Source organism: Bufo gargarizans, chromosome 1 (genome assembly GCF_014858855.1).
Source record: "Bufo gargarizans isolate SCDJY-AF-19 chromosome 1, ASM1485885v1, whole genome shotgun sequence".
NCBI lineage: Eukaryota > Metazoa > Chordata > Amphibia > Anura > Bufonidae > Bufo > Bufo gargarizans.
The window spans coordinates 725187979-725214383 of record NC_058080.1 but is presented as its reverse complement, the minus strand read 5'-3'; the positions used below and the strand labels follow the sequence as shown (position 1 = coordinate 725214383).

The following is a 26405-nucleotide window of genomic DNA, read 5'->3' as shown; positions in this document are numbered from 1 at the left end:
CTGTGCGGAGTGCTCGCTGGGGGGGGGGGGGGGGGCTTCACTACACTGCTCTACAATAGACTGTAAGGAGACAATGCTGCCTTACGATATGCCATCATGGCTGAGTAGCCTGACATGGTATAAAAGGTGCACCAGAGAAGCTGTCAAATATCAGGCACCAGGTCAGAACAGATTCCCAATCAAGCATGATTTCAATATCACCAGTATCAGCCTAAGGGCTCATTCACATGACTGTACGAATGGGTCCACATCTGTTCTGCAATATTGCGGAATGGGTGCAGACCCATTGATTTCAAAGGGGCCGCAAAAGATGCAGACAGCACACCATGTGCTGTCCGCATCCGTTGTTCTGTGTCTTGCATGCACCCAGCTGTAACCTCACACTGAGCACCTTCCAGTCCTCGTAGATCACGCACCTGCAGGAAACCCCATGACATTAAATATTCTATCTAGCTGGTCGTGGTGATAAGGATTACTAGTCTTTATGTCTTCTTGCCGACAGTGAAAAATTGGCTCAGACGTTAGAAGCTCTGCAAATATACATCCGATAGCCCATATATCTGGAGAAAAAAAAAAAAAGGAGAAAAAAAAAGTCAGTCAGAATAATTCAGGCCAATAAAATTGGTGTAAAGACCACGGCTCACCATTATCCCCTAGTCTAATCCTATGGCATATTGTCAGGATACCCCATTACATGAAGATCACGGGGGTCCAGGCTCTGGGGCTCCTGCTGACCCCGTAATAAAATAAATCAGATGACTTAAAAAGACTAAAAGATATCCTATTAAATGTAATATTCGTGAAATGAGAGACTTTTACAATTTGCACAGTTTGACATTTCAGAGGATGTGATAATTAAAAGGGTACATGAAACTTCACTCAAAACACAGAAGGTGCAGCGGCGCTTCTCAGAACCAACCGCAGCTTCCACTTGCATCGGCTCTGCTCTTGCAGCATGCGGAGGGTATAGATCCATAGAAAGTCTTTGGGAGCTAAACTTAGCAAGTCAAGAATACAGTTATTAATAAACCTTAAAGGGATTATCCGGGAATTTGACATTGATGACCCATCTTCAGGATATGCCATCCATATCAGATCAGCTGGGCTCGGATACCAGCACAGATTAGCTATTGAAGAGGCTACAGCACTCAGCACTTAGGCCTCTTCCCAGGTCAGTGATGTCACCATACATCAGTCCCATTGAAGTTAATGGGGCTAAACTGCAATACCAAGCACTTCCTCTATACAGTGTATGGCGCTGTGCTGGGTAAGTGTGAAGAGACTGCAGCGCTCACCGGCCTCTTTAAACAGCTAATCGGCAGGGGTGCAAGGAGTCAGACCCCGGACGATCTTATATTGGTGACCTAAAGTCAGAATTTTCTTCTAAAGCAGATTTTAAGTGTTTATATACAAGGGTTGTCACTACAACAAAATTTTGATTCGATTTCGATAACACGCGAAAAGAATAACACCAAAAAAGCAGCGTGCCTTCAGCATTTTATGGAACATCCGGCCCATAATAGAACAGTCCGACCCTATTTTTTTTGGGGGGGGGGGAAGAGACAAGGCGACTAAAAAATGGCGACACGCGTGTTTTTTATTTTTTTTTTCTGTTACGGCATTCACCGCATAGGAGATATTTTTTTTATATTTCACACTTTCAGTCATGTAGGTTTATTTTTTTATTGTTTATATATTTTATATGTAAAATTGGGACAGGGGCAATTTAAACTTTTAGTATATATATATTTTTTTTTACTTACTATCAGCCCCCTTAGGGGCTAGAACCTGGGATCTTTTAATCCCTTGTCCTATTCACCCCAATAAAGCTCTATTAGGGTGAATAGGACTTCACACTCTCCCTGCTGCCCTGGGCTTTGTGCACACAGCAGCAGAGAGATTACCATGGCAGCCAGGGCTTCAGTAGCGTCCTGGCTGCCATGGTAACACGGCTGCCACGATTACACTGCTGGGGCTCCAATGAGAAGCTGCCTCTGCACCACCAATGAGGAGGAAGGGAGGGGACCTTGCGGCCACTGCCACCAATGATTATACTTTATAGGCCGAAGCGCTCACACGAACCCCCATGACCACTTACAAAAGTTATTGGTTTGGGCGTTGGGAGCTGAACCCCCATTGATTTAATACTTATTATCTATCCTGAGGTCAATATCATTTCAAGAACATCAATATTTAAGTCCCGCACAACCCTATTAGGTACTCATGCACAAATCCATATATTTCACAAAGAGGCACCACGTGGAGTGTCTAATAGTCCTGTAGAGTAGATCAGTAGTAGACCGTACAGGGTCTGTGCATGGTGCGGAAGGCCATCAAGTCACTATGTGGTGCAGTCCCCGATTCCACCACCTCAGTAAAGTCAGGGACTGTACCACATGATGCTTTTCAGCCAATAAGCAGCAAAAACAAAAACATAAATTACATGGCTTAAAACTCTAAAATAAAACGGATGTAAACTGCTGCATTGGACGCAGTGGATGACATGTATTATGCGAGTGGTCTTCACCTTCTGTACTCACCAATAGCTTTGGTATAATGTCGGGCCCCTAGGAGCAGCTCTGGAGCTCGATACCAGAATGTAACAACTACAGGATCTAAATCAGCTAAAGGCTTTAAAGGTGAATTAAATAACCGGGCGAATCCCATGTCCGCTGCAAGAGACAGAAAAGAAACGTACACGGGGATGAGAGGCAGGTAGGTGACAACCATCAGCTCGTGGATTTTGTAATGTAACGTGAAGAGAGCTGCTTGTCTAGTGACCCCCGAGGTATAAACTCTTTAAAGGGCAGGTGTCAGCAGTTTTGTACCTATGACACTGGCTGACCTGTTACATGTGCACTTGGCAGCTGAAGGCATCTGTGTTGGTCCCGTGTTCATATGTGCCCGCATTGTTGAGAAAAATTATGTTTTATTATATGCAAATGAGCCTCTAGGAGCAACAGAGGCGTTGTCATTACACCTAGAGGCTATGCTTTCTCTCCAGCGGCCGTGCCCGCTCCACTTTGACAGGGCCAGGTGTGATGAGGTTTTCAGTGCCCGGTCCTGTCAAAGTGTAGAGGGCACGGGAGTTGCAGAGAGAGCAAAGTCTCTAGGTGTAATGGCAACACCCTCATTGCTCCTAGAGGCTCATTTGCATATAATATAACATTTTTCTCAGCAATGCGGGCACATATGAACACGGGACCAACACAGATGCCTTCAGCTGCCAAGTGCACATGTAACAGGTCAGCCAGTTTCATAGGTTCAAAACTGCTGACAGATGCCCTTTAAAGAGTTTGTCCAGGAGTAGAAAAACATGGCTGCTACAACGGTCCAGGTGATGTGTGTGGTATGCGAGTCTGCTTTCTTCTCAAAACCGCACCACACCTGCCCACAGGTTGGTACTGCAGCTAAGCTCATTTTGCAATACCAAGCCCAACCTGTGGACAGGTGCAGTGCCGTTTTGGGTTTCTAATCCTGCACCAACTACCCAGCACAGTTGTACACAGTAGGCCATTCCAGATATCATTTATAACCAGAGCAATACACAGAGCATGGAACTAAGGCAACTGGTCAATGACCAGGGAAAACTGCAGCAAAAATCCAGGCTGTGCCCTTTGTAAATCCTATATCCTGACACTCATGTCCGCTGGTAATCCAGTTATTAATAGCGGAGACCAGCAGTTTGCTACCAGTGTCTAGGAGATCTGTAATCTGATAACTGGATAGGCAGGGGACGCGGGGAATCCACTTACTACATGGAGTCTCCTTGGCTTCGCAGAACGTTTACATACAGATAGGAAACAAGGATGTGATGTTTTTTGTACAAACCTATTTTTACTCGTCCTCGTTCTGGACCTTCACCCATGACTAAAATGTTAGCGGGTTTCTGCGTAAGAGATGGAGAAGAAGGTGTTACAGGCGAGGTTACAGAAGATCGCAAATTACAAACAGTCACATGGAGTTCACTGGAATACTTATCGCTTCCAAGCCTGCAAATAAAAGGCAGAGGGCAGCGAGGTGAGATTTAGGGTGCATTTACACCAACAGATTATCTGACCAATTTCTGTCCAATCAGACCAATAGTTGGTGTGAATAATAAAAGATGTGTGTGTGTGTGTGTGTGTGTGTGTGTGTAATAGGTCTTATGTTACTAGGTTTTCTGAGATGCTAGGAGTAAAGAGTAATCTACTACACTATTTCATAATGGCAAAAACAAAAAAATAAAAAAATTTGCTTTAGAAGACGCCCCCCCCCCCCCCAAAAGCATAGGGGGGAAAGGGCAGTGCATCTTAAAGTGATAAAGCAAATATTAATGAGTGCTTCCATTATGAAAGCACTCACTAGTAAACAGGAAGAGTGGGGAGTGTAGCGCCAGCTGTATTCACCACTCCCTGGTCTTCTTCAGAGAGCCCACTGTGCTGTGTCCAGACAGGGTGCTGTGTCCAGAACAAAGTACGTGTAGGCGTGCACTATGACCGACACTGTTAAACGTCCGGTTACAGCACAACGAGGGGCCTGGATGATGACTAGGGAGCAACGACTGCAGGAAGAATGCACCTTCCAAAGCAGGAGAGCAAGTTCATTTATATATTTTATGTATGATCTGAGGTCTGAGGGTCTGATCCGAGGTCTAAAGGAGGATTGTCAGACTGGGGGGGGGAAGGGGGGGGGGGGGGTAATCAGTGGTCTGGTGAAGGATGAGGGTCAGATTGGGGAGGGAGTCTGATCTGAGGTGTAATGAAGAAAAAAAATATATATTTTTTTCGATTTTCCTCCTCTGAAACCTAGGTGCGTCTTATAACGTGAAAGATGCAGTATACTAACCAGCGGCTATACAGATGGTAAAAGGTAAAACGTTATAGCTCTTGGAATGAAGATGAGGAGATGTGCCATTACTGTGCAAAAGTATTACTTCAAACAGGCTAGGTTCACATCTGTGGTGGAGATCGCAGCAGACGCCTCAGTCGCAGATTCCAGCGATATACAGAAAATATTGATGCATGCAGCAGAACCTGACAAACTCCATTATAATCAATCTGATCCATCAGGTGCTGCTGATGTTCAGAATATGACATCTGGTGATTTCTGTTTCCTGTTCCAATGACTGAACAATACAACATTTTCAGAGATCATCATCGCCTGTAATGGCATGCAGCGGAAGAATGATAAATTGTCCAATTTCCGTGGATCAGACAAACCTGATCATTAGCCGGCACCAAACCCCCCTTGTTTGAACAGAAATCTGCCAGTCGTTAGCGGCATAAATGCTCTAGGGCAGGGCTGGCCAACCTGCGGCTCTCCAGCTGTTGTAAAACTACAATTCCCACCATGCCCTGCTGTAGGCAGTCTAGGCATGCTGGGAGTTGTAGTTTTGCAACAGCTGGAGAGCCGCAGCCGCAACAGAGCCGCAGCCGCAACAGCTGGAGAGCCGAGCAGCGATCTCAGTAATGAGCGAGTAGCAGAACATATTTAGTGACTGTTTGAACATAAACAGCTAAATTGTCGCTTGCTGCTCATAAAATAAAAAAATAAAAAATATCTTCCTGTCTAATGGGACCGTTACACATCTGATATCGCCATAATCAGATAAAGGTTATACAGTATGCCACCAGGGAAAGGCACAAAAAAATAAAAAATTAAAAAATAAAAGAGGAATTGCCATTCTTTTCTATTGTCGCCCCCAAAATAGTTGTTAGTCGTTCAAAACTTCAGATTAATACTGTACGGAAAACAGTCTCCATATACAGTATTAGAATGTATGGGCTCCGATCAGCCAAAGGCCATTATTTGCGAAGTTGCGCATGACTTTAAAACTTGAAACCGAACTCTGCTTCGGCCCCAACTACTACCTCAAATCAACTACCGAAGTTATTCAACGAAGTCACGCCCAACTTCACGAATAACTGGCTCATCAGAGCCCATCTATTTTAATACTGTACAGAGAGACGGATCTCCGTACAGTATTAATGCAAAGTTTTAAACAAAGTTGGGTATCCGATTAAAGCTACATTTTACACAGCCATGTTTTGCGGTCTGCAAATTGCGGATCCGCAAAACACGGACATAGGCCGTGTGCGTTCCTCATTTTGTGGACCGCACATGGCTGGTGCTATATAGAAAATGCCTATTTTTGTCTGTGATTGCAGACAAGAATAGGACATGCTCTATATTTTTGCGGGGAACGGAACTACAGATGCACTGTGTGCTGTCTACATCTTTTGCTGACCCATTGAAATGAATGGGTCTAAACCCTGTTCCGCAAAATTGCAGAACTTTTGCGGACCAATTCATACAGTCGTGCGAATGGACCCCAACACTGAGGGTCTAATGTAAGGTTGATTAAAAAGTTTTTTTTTTATTATTATTATTTTCCTCATCTAAACCATAGGTGCATCTTATGGGAAGATGTGTCTTATAGTGCGAAAAATACAATCAATAAATGTGTTCTAAAATAGTGCCATCGCAAAATACAAGTCCCCGCGAAAACAAGCCCTCGGACAGAAAAATAACTGTTAGGCTCTCTGACTGCGGCACCGAAACAAAGCCCACCAAAGTAAGCTCCTTACTGAAGGATTGGGGGGGAAGGGGGGAGGTACACCATCTGGTACTGAAGAGGTTAACCCAAGCTTTTCTTGTTGCTACACTAGTAAAGCCTGCTGAATACACGGCTTTAATAAAACTGCCAACGTGCTATGTGCATAAAAATAAATTGCTGTTTTCTAGGCAAACAAAAGTATGACCTGAAGTGAACCGCAGGTGCTGCTGAAGTGCTGAGCCCTGGGCGACAATATCCAACCGCAGGCCTAGCTATTCCAGCATTACAGGAGCCTTTACTGGAGGCGAAAAGCTTCTCAGAGCCTCTAATCTCCTTCAATCTCAAAAACAGTAGAACAATAAAGCAGGTTGTCTACACCACAGCGCTGCCCAGCATGTTATCCCAGTATAGGTCTGCTCTGCACTGCTTGGAGTCCAGTTCAGCCTGCTCTGTAGATACGTGGCGGTGATGGGTGGCCATAGAGTATCTACGCAAGAAGAATATTTTTGCCTTTCAAGGCCTTGAAATAAATCTTGTGTTGCTGTACTCAGATTATTGCACAAATGCCAAACCGTAAGAAGCAGAAGGTGCAACGGTATAGACTGGTAGGGTATCCTTACTAAATACCACACCGGCTCCGATCAAAGACCCGATCAAACAGCGGCTCGGATGCGAACCCAAACCGCCGTGTGTATGAGGCCTTACCGGAATACCCTTATAACCTGGTCATACGAGATGAGCATGCATTTTATGGGGAAAAAGCCTGTACCCATTCCTCCTCTCCCCCGACTTCAGCCGTCAGACGGAGAGCACTGCCTCTTTCACCTGAATGATACGGATAGAGTCTGGATCTGTTCAAGGAACGACAGATGGTTTAGCACGCAAGGTCAATCAGTTCTGTCTGTGATTGCATCTGTTTAATTTTTTCATCCTTTTTCACTCACGAAAAACTAAAGAATGTTCAACAATGCATTGCATATAAATGGCTTACTTTTTTTTTTTTTTTAAACAAGCCCCATTCATGTCTATAGAGCCAGAGCTGTGTGAAAAACGCACAATACAGAACATGCTGCGATTTTTGTTAATCAGGGAAAAACGCACACAGCCATTGAAATGAATGAGTCAGGAATCAGTCTGGATGCTGAGTATCTGCTACTCATGTGCAAGAGTCCTTAGGGAGCGCCATACTGATTAGATGGCCGGCTGAACGCAATGAAATCAGCAGGAACGATTACTGCACATCTAAGGTGTATGGAGAGCTGCACTCCTACTGGGATCCTTTCAAAAGTGACCACCACAAGCTGGATTTATAGCTTATTATAACCTCCAATGTGGGACTTTTGTCATCTTAGGGGCATAGATGCCCGTGATGAGAACATAGCCCTACCACTTTACAAATCACTAGTCAGACCACACATGGGGTACTGTGTACAGTTCTGGGCTCCTGTGAACAAGGCAGACATAGCAGAGCTGAAGAGGGTACAGAGGAGGGCAACTAAAGTAATAACTGTAATGGGGCAACTACAGTACCCTGAAAGATTATCAACATTAGGGCTATTCACTTTAGAAAAAAAGACGACTGAGGGGAGATCTAATTACTATGTATAAATATATCAGGGGTCAGTACAGAGATCTCTCCCATCAGCTATTTATCCCCAGGACTGTGATGAGGGGACATCCTCTGCGTCTGGAGGAAAGAAGGTTTGTACACAAACATAGAAGAGGATTCTTTACGGTAAGAGCAGTGAGACTATGGAACTCTCTGCCTGAGGAGGTGGTGATGGTGAGTACAATAAAGGAATTCAAGAGGGGCCAGTGATCCAGGGAGTTATTCTGAGTGCCTGATTGAATTTTTTTTCCCCTAAAGCAGGGATGCTCAACATGCGGACCTCCAGCTGTTGCAAAACTACAACTCCCAGCAAGCCCTAATAGCTGTAGGCTTTTCAGGCATGCCCTAAGGTGAGGAAAATTGGCTTCTACCTCAGTTTTTTTTTTTTTTTGCCTTCCTCTGGATCAACTTGCAGGATGACAGGCCGAACTGGATGGACAGATGTCTTTTCTTCACTCTTATAAACGATGTTGCTATGTTAGTGATTAATGATTTCATGTCTCGTATCCCACCATCTTTCCCTGTAACCTTCTCCACACAGACAGGTATTTTCCAAAAATTGGCACAGTGAGGTTAGGAGGACCTGTCCCCCCTCTGCTCACATGTTTTAGGAACTACATGCATTCTTTGCAAAAAAAATAAAAATTAAATGCAATTCCTGCAAGACCACCCAGCCCTATCCTAGATACCCATTCTTATGACTTGTGCTGTTCCTGATTCATAAACTCATAAAAGGAATAATAAAGTAACGGCACAACAGTCATAAGAATAGATGCTTCAGAATTACTACTACACAGGGAATGCAAGTAGCTACTAAAAGGGTCCCCTTTAAAGGGCTTGTCCTACAATTACGGGTCTAACCTCCTAGTAGAGGTCCTACTCCCAGCATCCCCTCTGATCAGCTGTGCTACAGTAGCCGACGCTGCAACCACACAGCGCCATCCATTGTGTAGTGGACAGAACTGGTTACTGCAGCTCTGCTACCAATCACTTCAAAGTGGTACAAGTGGTCGTCAAAATGTGCATTTTGTGACGAAATAAGAAAATGTATGTACTTTTATGGAAGGCAGCCACAACTTTTTCCCCCACTTATTTTACTATGGAGGACAATCCAAATGCATAATTTATTTATTTCTTTTTTGGCAGAGACAGAAATGTGTGTCAGGCTCCAGAAATGTATAAGAAGCTGACAGAATGCAATGCAAGGAACAAACTTATCCCTTTATAAAACAGGTGAGGAAGATGGGGCCTAGCGACCCCCAATGCTAGTCGCTTCCTTCTCATTTTCAATGCTTTGGTGGCCTCATCAGCATCATTCAGATAAATGGGAGTGAAGAGCATGCAGAGCACTTGTGGGTTTATGTAAATTTATTCCATTTCAGCATGAAAGAGACTTTACATAGGTGGCCGCCTCAGCAGGGGTCCCAGACCTTACGAGAGGGAAAAAACAGGGTGAATAACTGTTGGAAGACATTGCATTAGTGTGTATATGTTCCAGCGAAAAATTCTCACCGCCAACACATTGGACTGTAACCTACAGGGTAGTACAAGACAGGCCGTTAATGTCTCCATTATATACCGTCCATACAAATGCCTAATGAATAAAAGGCCCCTCTGATGCCCCCACTGCTTCTCCCAATAGGCTATGGCTGACACTTCTCTCAAAGTCCGCCGTTCTAAATGATCTCATTTTTTCGGAATTTTCCACAAATTACCATTCCAAAGGAATGCGGAGAAGCTGATCACGCCAGATTGCCTAAACAGATTGACTATGAAGTGTGGACCCCCTCTGAAAAATCTAAAGTGTGAACTGCTATGCCCATAGACATCTAAACTGCATGGTTTAAAGGGGTTGTCTCCCTTCGGACTCCTACACACGAACGTGTGCACCCGGTGGCCATGCTGCGGGCTGTAACGAACGAGCACCCACTGTGTTGCAGCAGCAAGCGGATCGCAGACCCATTCACTTTAATGGGTCAGCAATCCAGCCATTCCGCAAAAAGATAGGACAAAACCCCACAGAAGCACTCCCGTAGTGCTTTCGTAGGGTTCCGCTCCGCCTCTCCGGATTTGCGGACCAATTAAAGTGAATGGGTCCGCATCAGTGATGCGGAATGCACACAGAACGGTGCCCGTGTATTGTGGATCTGCAAATACGGTCCGCAATACGGCCACGGTGCCTTTTCATCACCTTATACACTGCTCGCTTTCATGGTTACGACCACCCTGCAATCCATAAGTGGTGGTTGTGCTAGCACACTATAGGAAAAAGCGCCGGCCTATGTGCGCTACCATAGTCCCGGCTACTAGAGAGGCCGGCTTTTTCCTATAGTGCGCAAGCAGGACCACCACTGATGGATTGCAGGGTGGTCATAACCATGGATACGAGCAGTGTATAATGTGATGGAAAAATGAATCCAGCCAGGAAAGGAGGCAATATGGATAATCCCAATACATTAGTAAGTGTCTTGTATATATTTCCTCTACATGATAAATGACACTTGCTGAAGTAAGACCACCTCTTTAAGAGACTGGGGGCCACCTTTACTTAGGCCGGGTTCTCTACGTTATGAACTCCAGCTCTCTCCATCTTCCGATATCTGGCTGGCTATGTATGTGGTCACATGCACTGCTCCCGCGGTGACATGCTGCTTGTGGCCACATCACCGCTAAAGCCAGTCATTGGCCGGACCGGTGCATGTGACCAGAGCAGGCCGGGGCTAAACAGTACCGGGACCTAACGATGGAGAAATCGGGGGCAGTGTAGAGGACCGCAGCAAGTATGTATAAATCTTCTGTTTCAGGGGCCATGCTGCAGGAACTTACATTTTTTTTTACTAGAATAGAAATACCCCTTATTGGGCATTGCACAGAAAAAAAAAGAAAAAAAAAAAAGTTATAAAATGGTAATTTAATTTTTACTAGTGAAAAAAAAAATATTTAATTATTTTTTTAATGTCTTAGTATAATATGGAAAAATAATGCTAAAAGGAAGCATAGGAAAGAGGACCTTCAATCTAAACCTCGATCAGCCGGGTTTGCCTTGTCCGCACCTTGCTTTTGTCTGGAACAATCCCCATTAATTCTGAACACCTGAGATAAAAATATATCACTTCTGATCCTTTCTGGGGAGTCACAGGCCGCCTGTACATATCAAGATGTCTCGGAAGAGCTGCACTGTAAAGGAGAAAGTCAAACCTTTGGCAGTTTTGGGTGGCAGAGAAAACCGCCACTTACCGGAGGCTACAGACACGAACCACACACAGACTGAAGATCTGCACGGTACATGTGGTTAAACAGCCCAAAAAAATATATATATAACTACAGGGAGGATGAGCATGAAAGGTTAGGAGGGCGTCCAGCTGGGTGGTCTCCATACAAGGAATGGCGGGGGCTTCCACTTAACAAGGACAGGGGCTGATTAAGGCACCGGGGCACCTGATGTACACATGGTGCACGGAGGGCCCGGCTTGTTTGCTGTAGTCTAGTGACAGTGGGGAGATATTGATTGTAGCTTTGTAAACTGGGACACGGCACAACGTGATCTGTTGCTAAAGCGTCCATAATGACAAGGAAGAAGCTGTAAATATGGATGATTGGATCCAATTCAGGGCAGAAAGCTAAAAAAAAAAATAAAAAAAAAATAAATAAAAAAAAAAAAAATTATATATATATATATATTTATATTCGGAAGACAGGTGACAAGGGTCAAATCAGAGCATTTATTCTTCCTGCTCTCCTTAAAGGGAACCTGCACTCTTACAGCAGGCACGATGCCTTGTGGGGCTCGCTCAGCTGCATGTGATTATACTTTTCACCCATATGCAAATTAGCAATTAAGTTCACAGAGGGTGGGCCCAAGCCACCATGTCCACTCTTGGTCCTTTTACCTTCCTCTGCCTTTTGATTGGCAGGGGCAGGTTCCTGCACGGTATTCTGCCTGGCCCTGTCAATCAAGGAAAGGGAAGCAGAAGGAGTAAGGGTGCACAGAGTGGCTTGGGCCCACCCTCGGTGCACTTAACTGCTCATTTGCATATGGATTAAAGCTACATTTTCTCAAGAATGAAGCAGCGGATCACCAAGTGAAAGGTATCATTACATGAAGCTGAGCGAGCCCTACAAGGCACTGTGCTGGGTATATATCAGTGAATTTCCTGGTGACAGGTTCCCTTTAATACAGAGTCTGGATTACCAATCTGCATACAGATTTGCATAATTAATAAATTCCTCTAAGTGGGGTTCTTTAAGTCGGGGTTGACGATGTAAGGCTTATAGCGCCGATCTCCAACTTCTGCCAAACTACTTGACGTTTTGGAACAGATTGAGAGCCACGAGAACACGGGCGTAACTGAGGCAAAAAAAGAAATGAAGACCTCACTTAAGATAGTGGCATTTATCACGTAGAGAAAGTTAATACAAGGCACCTATTGTGATTGTACATATTTTTTCCTCTGGTGGCTGGATTCATTTTTCCATCATTTCCAAGGGTTATGACCACCCTGCAATCCAGCAGCGGTGGTCGTGTTTGCACACTGTAGGAAAAGGCTCTAGACTCACTGGCGGCCAAGACCGTGGGAGCACACATAGGCATGCATGTGCAACAGCTCTTGTCTCAGCCACCTTGTATGTGCCCTGGATAAGAGCAGTGTATAAGGTGATGGAAAAATGAATCCAGCCAGCAGAGGAAGCAATATGGACAATCACAATATATTAGTAAGTGCCTTGTATTAAAGGGTTATCCCATCTTAGACAATGGGGGCATATCGCTAGGATATGCCCCCATTGTCTGATAGGTGCGGGTCCCAGCGGTGGGACCCGCACCTACAAGGAGAACGGAGCAGAGAAAGTGGAGGAGGGCGCACTGCGCATGCGTAGCCGCCCTCCGTTCATTTCTATGGAGCCGCCGAATATAGCCGATCGCTGGCTCGGCTATTTCCGTCGGCCCCATAGAAATGAATGGGAGCGTTGGCCGCGCATGTGCGGTGCGCTCCCATTCACTTCAATGGGAGAGGCGGGGAGCTGTGCCTGGTGGTGGATGGACCCTGGGAAACCCGGGGTCCTCCAGCCACAACTCTCCCCGGCTCCGTTCTCGTTGTAGGTGCGGGTCCCAGAGGTGGGACCCGCACCTATCAGACAATGGGGGCATATCCTTGCGATATGCCCCCATTGTCTAAGATAGGATAACCCCTTTAACCTTCTGTACATGATAAATGACAGTTACTGACGTGAGACAGCCTCTCGCGCAGGGCAAAGGCATTTTCAGGAGTTCCGATGGGCAGGCTTTAGTGCTGCCCTAGCCAGTAAAACACCTAGGGTAGCGCTAAAGCACGCCCATGAGAGCCGGTGACGTCACCGAACACACTGCTGGCCGGCAGTGTGTTGTCGTAAACAAAAGAGCCCTAGATCGCGCAGGGCAAGGGCATCTCATGCTCCGATGCCAACATCGGGGGGGGGGGGGGGGGGGGGGGGCTGCCTGGGTGAAAATATTGGTATGTCTGGGTTCAGCTCTGAACCTGGACAACCCCTTTAAACTTGCACCATGTGATGTCACATTTTACTAATCGTTGCCGAAAATGTACTAGCCGGCAGGTTCCCCCTCAGCTGATCCTCAGTTAGAAAGATCCCCAGATAGACATCCCTTCAAAAAGGGGATCTCTGGGAACCACATTTTGGATAAAAGAAAGAAAATGGTCTAAATTGTCCTAATGACAGATCTGTGGAAAAGTTGATCTGCCGTGTGTAGTTTTTGGTCGTTGGTTCATGCAAAACAGACCTGCAATCCCTAATGTTTCAGAGAGGGCGTCAACAACAAAGAACGGGTGAGGACCCTTCCATCATGCAGTGTGTGTTGCTTCAGTGTCGTCATCAATATACTATACCACAAAGCAGAGAAAAATAATGTAGGTTTATATATATATATATATATATACACATATATTTCTTTTTTTAAAGCACACGAAGAGCTGCTGCTCAAAAGCTTGCCAATAGAGGGCAGTATTACATCCGAGAAAACGAGGACAAAATAACTTACCCGGCGACTACCTTTTTATACTGTGTCACCGATCCTTGGGTCCCTCTGCTACCCCGCCCTCCCCCAACATGGTGGCAACACTTCTCAGACTTCCCAATGCACACTGTGCTTAGGAAGTCTAGGACTCGTCCCTGTTCTCACATAAGCAGCGCTGGCCATTGCAGGAACAGCGGGAGCGTCTCCTACCGCTACACCGTGCACTGGAAGCGTTGCAGCCATGTCTGCTTGCAGCACAATAAGTGTTTTCAGAAAAAGTATTCCCCTCGAAATGACAAATCTGCCGCATCTATTCTTACAACTCACAAAAGTGTTGTACTGTTCCAATGTTATTCCTACTAGAAATGTTATGAATAAACTAACTGGGTTGTTAACTGTTTGGGGGAGTGTGTCCAATCAATACTAATAGGGACACATCCTTTTGACAAGGTGATAGGTAGCACTTAGTTGTCAATTTATTCTTAATGGGGTAACCCAGGAATTCCATACTGATGGCCTATCCTCTGCGGGGCGGCAGACTCCCGACACCCCCACTGACCAGCTGTTTGAAGAGGCTGATCCACTTACTGTTGCTCTGGGGAGTGCTTCAGTCTCTTCACAGGTTACCAAGCACAGCGCCTTACATTGGATAGTGGCAGTGCTTGGTATTGCAGCTAGACCCCATTCACTTGAATAGGTCTCCGCTCCACCTCCCTAGGCCATGTGATCGATGTATGGCGACATCACTGGCCCAGAAGAGACCCAAGTGCTCACAGAGCGCCATGGACACTACCAACAGCTGATCAGCAGCGGTCTCGGGAGTCGGACCCCTCCCAATTTGAAATTTATGTCCTATCCTGAGGATAGGCAGTCGATATCAGATTCCCAGATAATCCCTTTAAAATGTTTGAGAGGAATAATAGAGGAACGGCACAAAGCCGAGTTCTAACAATAGTTATTACATTTAGAAAATGAAGCATCTACTAAAAGACATTTCAGGACAGCGGACAGATCCATTTCAGTGGGGTATTCCAGTCGGAAGAATGAATCATCTCTCTACTGGATCGGTGATCTGCGTTAGATTGTGGGGGTTCGTGGGGACCCTCTCCCACCGGTCATGCATTGCTCAACCCATTCACACATCTCCCTATAACAGCTGGAAAGTGCAGGGACTGGGGTATCTGCTCTCTAGTGACCAGGTGACATTTTTGGCTGGAATGGGGGCAGAGCAGGTCACATCTCCTCTGCCACTTTCACAGGATCTTGAAGGAACTTGTGTACTACTTGTAGTGAGGACTAGTAGGCTTGCTAATGCTGTTTTTTTTTTTTTGCGCTACTTGACCGTCCCACGAGATTTTAACGTCAAGGATTCCATTCCAATCATGTCAAGGACTTTCCCCAGGTACTTGAATGCCCAGGAACACTTAAAATGTTTGAAGATTTGTGATTTAGGAGAAACATCAGAGAAGCTTATTTTATTTAAAAATCCTATTTACAATTCAGCATAACCATTTATTATTTTATTCTATTCTGGAGGGAGGATCTGTCAGTCCACCTTCTGTCTCTACACTGAGCCATTCCTCTGGTTATTCCTTCTAGAATGTCATGGAAGAAAATGACAAGTGAGTGTTACCATTTGGAAGTCTGTCCATACAGTCCGACTCTGTCCAATCAGTATTGGGAGCGCCAGACTGTAGAAACTCGCCCCTTTGACAAGGGGGACACCACCACCCACGTTGCTTATTTATATATAACATTTTCAGGAGGTATAACAAAGGAACAACACAGTGTAGCGTTGTAATAAAATACCATCGAATTATTAATTGGTGATGAATACGAGTATTTACTAAAAACAGACATGTCAGGGGCCGGTGGCAGGTACTCTTTAAAGTGGGTAGAGCATGGATCCCATACAATTTCTATTGAGCCGGACCCCATGTGCTCAAAAAGCCAAGCAGAGACGATAAATGGTGAAGGGGACAGAGCACTTTGTGTTGTTGCTTAAAGGGTCAAACTATATCATTTTTTGCAGCCACTAGGGGCACACTATTTGCACATCTGCATTCTTGCTGCAGCAGCATTGGGAATTGTGCAAGGTTTATATGTGAGAGGTACTTGTAAAGTAGGATCAGCTTACACAGTATACAATAAAGGGGTTTTCTAACCCCATAAATTTGATGTTTTTTCATTGCCAAACAGCTGACAAAAAAAGGTTACAACAGCAAGAGGAAAAAAAAAAAAAAACGGGCCCCATATGGGACCCGGGTAAATACGAGCTTGGCCATTTCTTGCAGGAAAAATGTGCATTCACTTGAAGGAGTTCTCTAACCTCCAACATTGGTGTCATATTGCCAGGATAGGCCACCAATGTCACATAGGTGCGGGTCCCAGAGGTCTCTAGGGTGGAACTCCCAAAGTGAAAAGGAGTGCACTGCACATGTATGGCCGCCCTCAATTCATTTCTATGGGACTGCCTAAAATAGCTGAGCTCTGCCATTACCGGCAGCTCCATAGAAGTGAATGGGGCGGTGGCCGCGCTTGTTTGGTGTGCTCTCCATTCATTTCTATGGGACATCTGAAAATACCAGAACTTGCTGCTCAGTTATTTTCGGCAATCGCATAGAAATGAATGGAGAACGGCCGTGCATGTGCAGTGCGCTCGTGTTCACTTCTGGACCCTGCACCGATGTACAGAACAGAGCTCCGAGGAGGGACCTGCACTTATCTGACATTGGTGACATATCCTTGCAATATGTCACCATTGTTGGAGGCAAGACATCTGCTTTAAGACAGTACTTAAACTTTTCTACAAATCTGTATACAGATCCTCGTAGTCAAGGACAGCACCTGTAGTGAGAGGGTGCCGTCACAAGGCTTCAGATACTGTATGAACAATTGAGGAGAATAAGTGGGTGCTCTAAAGATTGGGGAACACGGACAGATGCGAGTTTTCACTTTGGATAATAAAGAACGATCGCAACATTTAACAAGCTTTCTTCCATTTGGCTCGGATCAACTTACCAAATCTCTATGCAACACCCAGTTGGCGTGCAGGTAGTGAATCCCGTCTAGAATCTGATACAGCAGTGACTTCACCATTCCTCGAGGTAACTGCACTGGTTTCTTGTTGGCTTTAGACGCTCGGTGAAATTTGATTATGTGCTGAAAGAAGCAAAAACACATTTGGCAATGAGACGAGACATGAGAAAGGTTATTTCCATTCACTTGTGCAGTCTCCGCTTTTTCCTGGAACCCTCATTCCATGAACCTGCGGCTGAAGGTCAGATAGCATAAATGTGAAGGAAACTATGACAGTCTACACTGCCGGCCAGGGGAACGATAGCAAACCTACAGGAAGCCGCAAAGTTACAAAAGGATAAGTACAATGACGAATAAAGACATGATCCCGTTATTCCTGCTTTATTCTAAGGACAGCACAAAAGGCCTGAGGCACGGGGTGGGCTTTTACAGCTAACAATTTTTGCACATTTCCTATGTTATATAACTTTCTTTTGTCGCATGCAAATATGTCTGAGAACCAGTACCTCCAGAGCTTATTACATGTAAATATGGATTGTGAGATTTTAGGCTACTTTCACACTCGTGTTCTGTGCGGATCCATCATCGACAGATCTGTTCAGTTAATACAAACGTCTGCATCCGTTCAGAACGGATCCGTTTGTATTATCTGTAACATTGCCAAGACGGATGCGTCTTGAACAACATTGAAAGTCAATGGAGGACGGATCCGTTTTCTATTGTTCAAGATTGAGTCATAGAAAAGGGATCCGTCCCCACTGACTTACATGGTGTGTCAGGACGGATCCTTTTGGCTCAGTTTCAGACAGACGCTGCAAGCAGCGTTTTGGTGTCCAAAGCGGAATGGAGACGGAACGGAGGCAAACTGAGCGGATTCTTTTCCATTCAGAATGCATACTGATCCATTTTGGACCGATTGTGAGAGCCCTGATCGGTTCTCACTAACGGAAAGCAAAAACACAAGTGTAAAAGTAGACTTAAACTGAAGTGGACTGTCATGTCACTTTATGTATAGGGACACTGATTTGTGTTTTTTTTTTATATACTTTATTGTTGAGTCTTTAGACCAGCTTGTTTCCAAGAATAACCTGCAGAATTGAGAATGCAGCTCTGAATTATACATCCAGCAACTCCGGATCAGCCCAAGATAATCTATTCAGTTACTCAGCTTTCTACGTGGACATGAGAGGCTTTGTAATAAAGGCTTGTGAAGCTAGTTACAAAAGAATCTCTTGACCTGAAATGTTTTAGAATAAGGGGTGCTTCTACAAACCCACTAAAGGCTTGTTCACACTGCATTTTCTTCACACGGATTTCCACACATATTCTGCACTGAAATCTACATCACTTTCCATGGGGAATTCACACTGCCATTCATAAGGCTGTGGACTTTAGAAATCTGCATCTTGGCGCAGTTTCCACATGGAAATCATTGGAAACTTAACGGGTGTTAGCAGGTGGATTAGCGGTTGGATTTCTGCCACGGATTCTGCTGCAGATTTTACATTGGAAAATCCACTGTGTAAACAAGTCCTAAAAGTTACTTGCAGGAACACACACGGGGTTTGAACAATTTCCAACAACCCATAGTGAAAGTCTACAGAACACGTAAATTCTTTACTTTCTTTATATTGCACGGACGTACAAAACTAATAGGTTAATATTTTTTTTCTGGTTCCTGGAAACCACGGCCGCGCGCATCCCGCAATTTCTGTGGGCCCCATTGTCAAAACGCCTAATCTTGTCCGCCAAATGGCCAAGACTAGGACATGTTCTCATTTTTTTTATGGGACAGACATAGATGCGGACAGAACATTGTGTGCTGTTCAAGGTTTTTTTGCCTCACAAAAATAAGTGGGTCCACATCCAATCTGCAGAAAAAAAAAAAAAGTTGATTGAATGTGAAAATCATGCTGTCGTGTGCATGAGGCCTTACCAGAAAGAGCAGGGCATTGTGGGTGGTTAGAGAGAGTAAAGCTGCTTTCAAACTTGCGTTGTTGTTTTCCGGTATTGAGATCTGGCAAAGGATCTCAAAACAGGAAAAAAAATTAAATAAAAACACAACACACACGTTTCCGTTCAGGATGCATCAGATGTCTTCCGTTCTTTTTTCCATTTTGTGAATGGACACAAAACTGTAAGTTACGGTTTGGTGTCCAGTCAAAAACGGATCCGGCATTGAAAACAATGTAAGTCATGGGTGACGGATCCATCGGGGTAGCCTAAAAAAAAAAATGGATCCGTCACCCATTGACTTTGTGACATATCTGTGTTGATTTCTGCTGGATCTCAATACCAGAATTAATGCAGGTGTGAAAGTAGCCTTAAAAAGGGGTTATCCGAGACAAACACAAAAAAAAACAAAAAAAAAAAACACACTTCTCCCCGTGCGCGGGTGAAAATCATATGCGCACCGGGAGAAGCAGCAGTGGCGTTGCAGGGACCAGGAGCGGCGCAGGGGAGCGGGGCAAGTATATTCAGTGTGAGGGACCCAGGTATATGGGGGACATTTTTTCGTCTTTGATAACCCCCTTTAAAGCTAAACCATTGGGTCATACGTCTGACAACAGGGTAGAGCAATATGTCTGTATCTAAGGGCAACTAGCAAAATGTAGAAAAGCAGCTGTATTAATGCAAAAATGCAAAGATGGAAAATCTATTGCAATATAAAAATTCTACATACTTTCAGGAAAGAAAAAAAAAAGCAATTTTTTTTTTGTCTCAGTACGAACGTGGCCTAGAATATCTGAAATGTACAGTTCATGACCCGGACACCTGATCGTGCATGAACACAAAAGAATGCATTTAAGAGTCAGAACCAGCAAAGTGAATCCGCTCCGAGGCCGATGAAAGGAGAGATGCTGGAATGGTGCCGGCTCTGAAGTGCACTTTCAAAATCCCTTTTCTAAGAATGCGAGCCAGGTCCGGAAGCTTGGCCGCAGCATCCGATACAGTCAGACAGGGCTTCAAGTATGCTGGGCTGAAAGGGGAGCATTGCCCATTGAGCTCCCTCTATGGCCTGTTCTCCTATCTTTTCTTTGGTATGTTTATCCAGAGCAAAGGAAAACATCTAACTGGAAAAAGCCAATGAAGGCCGAGCCAAAAAGAGAAAAACCCTTCCTACGACTAAATGGAAACTGCATTAAAATCTGCAATTCAAAGACCGGGCACTTGGTGCGATTCTCCATTATAGGGACATCTGTAATAACACGGTCAAGGCCTCGCACACGTAACGAAGAGCTGTCACTCAGGTCACGCACTTCTCACACCAAGGAGCGCAGCATCCGGAAGGGATTTAGAAAAGAAACCTGATTAGACGCCCAATTTAGAGCAACCAAGTTCAACGTAACAGCCTTGCCCTTCTCCTATGGCGGCAACATGATACATCAGGATCCGGGCTGCGGACCCTACAGGAGTTATAGCGCAGTCTGCTAAGTATCAGCGCATTTTGACATTTGCACTTTTCCAAGGCATCAGGGGCGAGAAGTAATACAGTATGCAAACACGCAGCAAGAGGCATACCGTCCCCTGCTGGAAGCACGCTTCTAATCCCTATGGAACGACTGCATCCATGGCAGTCTACGCCTGTCTCGCAGATAAGGGTATATTCACACAGGGCCCATGTGAAGCAGAAATTCCTGCAACTGAAATCAGTTTTATATACCGTAAAGTGCATGACTGCAGCACGTGCATGGATTTCTGCTCTACATAGATGGAGTTACATTCATTTCTGCAAAATCTGTCAATATACTCTTAGACTGCATTTATATGAACTCCGTTTTCTAGCGCAGAGACTGAAGACGTACAAAGCTTTCTAGTAACTCAACTCATGGCCTTAAAACAAAAAAATAAAAATAAAAAATCATGGATGTGTGAATTTTATCTGAAAGGGTCTGTTGGGTAGATTTAGCATTTTTGCTTTGTTTACACTGGTCACCTCGGTTTAGTCTTAAAGGTGGATTTTCTGATACTTTTATACTTGGGGTCATCAGTGTCTGATCCTACACCGGGGACCCCAACGGTTCAGCTGTTTGAGAAGGCAGCAGCGCTGTAGCCCTCTCTCAGCTCACCAAGCACAGCACAGTCCATTGTATAACGGCCGTGCTCGGTAACGTCAGAGCTGAGCTGCGTCCAAGAATCCGTACACTGTGTAGTGGCCGTGCCGGGGAACTGAGCTGCAGTATGACAGTGCCAGAAACTACATAGTGGATGAAACCTTGTGCCGTCACTCAGGAAGCTGTATAGCCACTGCTGCACAAAACAGTTGAGTGGTGTCATGCCATGTATCAGACATTTTTCATAAAAACGTAAAAGATATTTTTTTCCAATTTCCCCGATGTAGCAACTCAACTGACATGCAGTCACAAATAATCAGTTATATCACATCAGATAGCAGGATGGCGATAGACTGCTTGCCCGTTTCCAATGGCAACAAGTAAATTATAAAAGGCAGCTGCGCAATAGGAACCCAGCCTTAATAGCGAGAGCAAGGAGTAGCCCCCCTATCTGTGCCCAGCCTCAGGGGTATTATCAGCTGATCACTGGGGATTTCAGAAGTCGGACCTGCAGCGATCAGCTGAATTGCTGTGCCAGCCTTATATTCATTTCATCCATATCAAATTGAGAACATTTATCAAAACTGGCCCCAGGCAAACAGATGCTGCTTTAATTTTCCAATAAAAAATAAATAAAGCTTTGCACTAGTTTTGATAGATTCCCTCCCTCCCCCCAATGGCTGCATGTTGCATTGACAAAAAACAGGCTCTTACCCACAGGTCGTGCTCTGCAAAATCAAACAGAAGATACACCTTTCTATCCGCGTGGGAGAGGAACACTTTTTGTAGAGAAATAACATTCGGGTGTTTCAGCTCCCGTAGAAGCTACAAATGAAAGCAAGAAGAGATTAGTATCAATGACCAATTCTGCAAACCGAACGATCACACAAACCATGTAAGAAATATGTGCAACCTTGGCCATTCAACCAACTAGAAGAAACTTATGACGACAGCTGCAAGGGGCTATACCGACACTGTCCATATACCTCCGAGGCTCCGAGTGGGGGGCTTATACACATCTGCCCCAGAGTGGACCAGGGTTCAACTGCTGGAAGGTACCTTCTCAGAACATGCATTTATACAGCAGCTATTCACACGCCACTGCTAATAGCCAAAAAAGCCTTTTTTTTTGTTGCGTTTTGGCTACTGGAACCGTGTAGAAACCTGTACAAAGGGCAGCACCAATCTAATCAGGCCATACAGAAAACCTAATTCTAAAAATAAAGTTTGGACTTCAGGAACTTTCTGCCCTACCCTTTCCTTAGCCACAAAGTCCTCACCTGGCAGTGGACGGTGCCATCTGGAAGACAAGGACGCTGGTGCATGAATATCCTTACACTAACCCAACATTAGTTTTTCCAAAGTGTACAACTGTGCGATTCCAGGGAGTCTGCCCTGAAACATGTGAGCGCCGTGGCCTTCTCTCTGGTTAGCCTAGGCCAGTGACCGCACGTTCATTGATCACAGGGCCTAGAAGCAGCTCAGCCCCATTCAAGTAAACAGAGCCGAGCGACAATACCAAGCACAGCCGCTATTACAATGGACGGCGCTGTGCTTGGTAAGCTACAAGAATAGCTTATTGGCGGGGGTCCCCAGTGTTGGACCTCCACTGATCAGATACTGATGACCTATCCAGTAACTTTAGTGTAAAAAAAAAAAAAAAAAAAAAAAAAAAATCTTGGAAAACCCTTTAAGGATAACTGTCATATTTATTTATTTTTTTGCTAAAGTGTAGGGCAAGTGATTGGTAACAAATTTGCAATCGACTTTATTTAGCCAAAACATTTATTTTTGGTAGAAAACTGGGGCTGAAATGGCCCTTAGCAGCACTCTTCAAAAGAGCGTTGCTAAGGGCCATCCGTCCATTAGAAAAGACGGGCTGTGCAGACGCTGTGCTTCTGACTCCCATGCTTCCCTGGGAGACAGAAGGCTGGGCACAGGAGTCTTAGGAGTTAAAATTACATTTATATTCCCCCTTTCTATGCAATCTAATGCTCCATTACATTCATTGACCTGCGATCCCTGTAATAATAATTCATGAATCAGCCGCAGGAAGTAGAAGCACTGTGCGCAGTGAGCCGGCTGCTACATGATTTATCATCACAGGGATCGCAGGTCAGTGAATGTAACGGAGCATTAGATTGCATAGAAAGGGGGAATATAAATGTAATTTTAACTCCTAAGACTCCTGTGCCCAGCCTTCTGTCTCCCAGGGAAGCACGAGTCAGAAGCACAGCGTCTGCACAGCCCCACTTTTCTAATGGACGGATGGCCCTTAGCAACGCTCTTTTGAAGAGTGCTGCTAAGGGCCAATTTGGCCCCAGTTTTCTACCAAAAATAAACAGTTTTGGCTAAATAAAGTCTATTGCAAAATTGTTACCCATCACTTGCCCTACACTTTAGCGAAAAATACAAAATAAATACATGACAGTTATCCTTTAAAGAAGCAGTCAGTGAGGTCTGACACTGCTGGACCCCACCCTGACTGCAGACTAAGACACAGCAAGATTTTTTCCTACTAAGGGTACTGTCACACTTGCGGCAGAGGATTCCAGCAGGCAGTTCTGTCGCCGGAACTGCCTGCCGGATCAGTCAAATAGTATGCCAACTGATGGCATTTGTCAGATGGATCAGGACCCTGATCCGTCTGACAAATGCATTGAAATGCCGAATCAGTCTCTCCGGTATCATCTGGAAAAATGGATCCAGCATTATTTATTTTTTTCACACATTGTTGGCAGTATGAGCATGGGCAGACCGCAAAAATGGATCAGTTTTGCCGAAACACTCTGTCTGATCCGGCATTCGGACAAGTGTTCCAGAATTTTGGATGGAGATAAAACCGCAGCATGCTGCGGTTTTATCTCCGTCCAGAACAGTTAAAAAGACTGAACTGAAGACATCCTGATGCATCCTGAACGGATTGCTCTGCATTCAGAACGCATGGGGATAAAACTGATTCGTTCTTTTCTGGTATTGAGCCCCTAGGACGGAACTCAATGCCGGAAAAAGAATAACGCGTGTGAAAGTACCCTAAAACGCAAAGATTGTTATAGAAACCAAATGCATTGGCCAAGAGGAGTCTTAATGGAGCATGCTCCCTGACTCTCCTATCTAAGTGCATGGCACTGGGGGAGACAGGCCATCCCCAGGCTTGTGAAAAGAAGACCCCAAAAAACACACCAAAAACACAGCTCCACTTGAAAGGCGAATTTCAACCATAGATTTTTACGGTATATATACAAAAAGACATCAGAAATGTCCGACAGGAGGAGGGTCTTGATACAAGGTAAGGGGCCCCCCACCCAAGTTTTATGACATATGCTACAGATACGCCATAATGGCAGGATACAAAAGGATGCGTTTGGTCAGGACAGTCAATCACCATGCAGGCTTCCTTATAACGGTTTATAATGTGTACAGCACAGAATTGTACTTACAGCAATCTCTCTGCATGCAGACATAGAAATTCCAGTACCTTCTATTTGTTTCAGAGCATAATCTCGGTCATCTTTCCTAAGACAAGGTAAAAGACAGAATTAGAGCTGCACTTACATCCTGTTTCGCCATATCCGTATCAATCACATGCTGCTTTCCGTATAAATAACACAAAAAAGACCAACCATGAGTGACGGTAAGGTTAGTATGAACGCCTACTACATGCTGTAGATTGTAGACAAGTGTAAAAATCAAAATGCCATCATCCATCCTTTCAACATATTGAGCTATATTCCTTGTGATCGCTGCTGTACAGCTAGATATAACATACGCTTTTTGTTCCGCCAATGACCCAACACTAGCATCCGCCATCATCCAAACCTAAGTTCCAGGACCCATCTACACCTGCGCCATTTTTCTGGAGAGCGCTACCGGAGACAATCAGGTTAAAGGGGTTGCCCTGCCTGGACATTTATGACTTATCCATAGGAGATGCACTTTCTAACTTATTTCAACCTGTAGAGTGGGTGGTCATGGCTGGAAAAACGCGACAGGGAGGCAATGCTGCAATACTGCTGTGGCCCCTTTATTCTTAGGATTATCTGGATTGCAGAGGTTGGAAAATGCTAAAACCACAGACCGACCTCCTTTGAAGTAGTAGTTAAAGGCTTTGTACACCTTCAGGGTCTTTTTTTCATAATTGCATTTTACTCATTTTAGGCCAAAAAATAATATTTTTAGATTGGTCTTTATTAAAAAATATATTCAGCCGTTTGAGATACAAGGGTAAAAATTTTTTATAAATCCGTCTGTCTGCATGCTTTCTTTGAATCCTGTCATCTGACAGCTCAATGTGTAGCTTTTATGTCTGATCTGACCTCAAATACTTATTTAAGGGCTCTTTCACACTTGCGTTGTTCTTTTCCGGCATAGAGTTCCGTCGTCGGGGCTCTATGCTGGAAGAATCCTGATCAGGATTATCCCCATGCATTCTGAATGGAGAGAAATCCGTTCAGGATGCATCAGGATGTCTTCAGTTCAGGACCGGAACGTTTTTTGGCCGGAGAAAATACAGCAGCATGCTGCGCTTTTTGCTCCGGCCAAAAATCCTGAACACTTGTCGCAAGGCCGGATCCGGAATTAATGCCCATTGAAAGGCATTAATCCGGATCCAGCCTTAAGCTAAGCGTCGTTTCAGCGCATTACCGGATCTGACGTTTAGCTTTTTCTGAATGGTTACCATGGCTGCCAGGACGCTAAAGTCCTGGCAGCCATGGTAAAGTGTAGGGGGGAGCGGGGGAGCAGTATACTTACTGTCCGTGCGGCTCCCGGGGAGCTTCAGAGTGATGTCAGGGTGCCCCACTCCCGCATGGACGACATGATCGCATGGATCACGTCATCCATGCGCGTGGGGCGCCCCGGGAGCCGCACGGGCGGTAAGTATACTGCTCCCCCGCTCTATGGCAACCAGGACTTTAATAGCATCCTGGCTGCCATAGTAACACTAAACGCATTTTGAAGACGGATCCGTCTTCAAATGCTTTCAGTTCACTCGCGGTGTTATGGATCCGGCGGGCACTTCCGGCAAATGGAGTACACGACGGGATCCGGACAACGCAAGTGTGAAAGAGCCCTAAGCCATATTCTACATGAGCCGTTAGCTGACGGGATTCAATGAAAATAGACTGACAGCTTGGAAACAAACTGTTAAATATCATT

General features: G+C 45.0%; 1 protein-coding gene across 1 annotated transcript in view; it reads right to left on the bottom strand.

The window, feature by feature from the left end:
• CDK8 (cyclin dependent kinase 8) overlaps positions 1-26405 on the bottom strand; it is a 51331-nt gene that overhangs the window by 14181 nt on the left and 10745 nt on the right. Inside the window, exons 2-7 of the mRNA XM_044276384.1 lie at positions 24689-24764; positions 21963-22073; positions 17176-17316; positions 3832-3889; positions 2541-2672; positions 417-560 (exon numbers count right to left, since the gene is read on the bottom strand). Coding sequence (XP_044132319.1) covers positions 417-560; positions 2541-2672; positions 3832-3889; positions 17176-17316; positions 21963-22073; positions 24689-24764 — 662 coding nt within the window. The remainder of the gene's footprint in view (positions 1-416; positions 561-2540; positions 2673-3831; positions 3890-17175; positions 17317-21962; positions 22074-24688; positions 24765-26405) is intronic.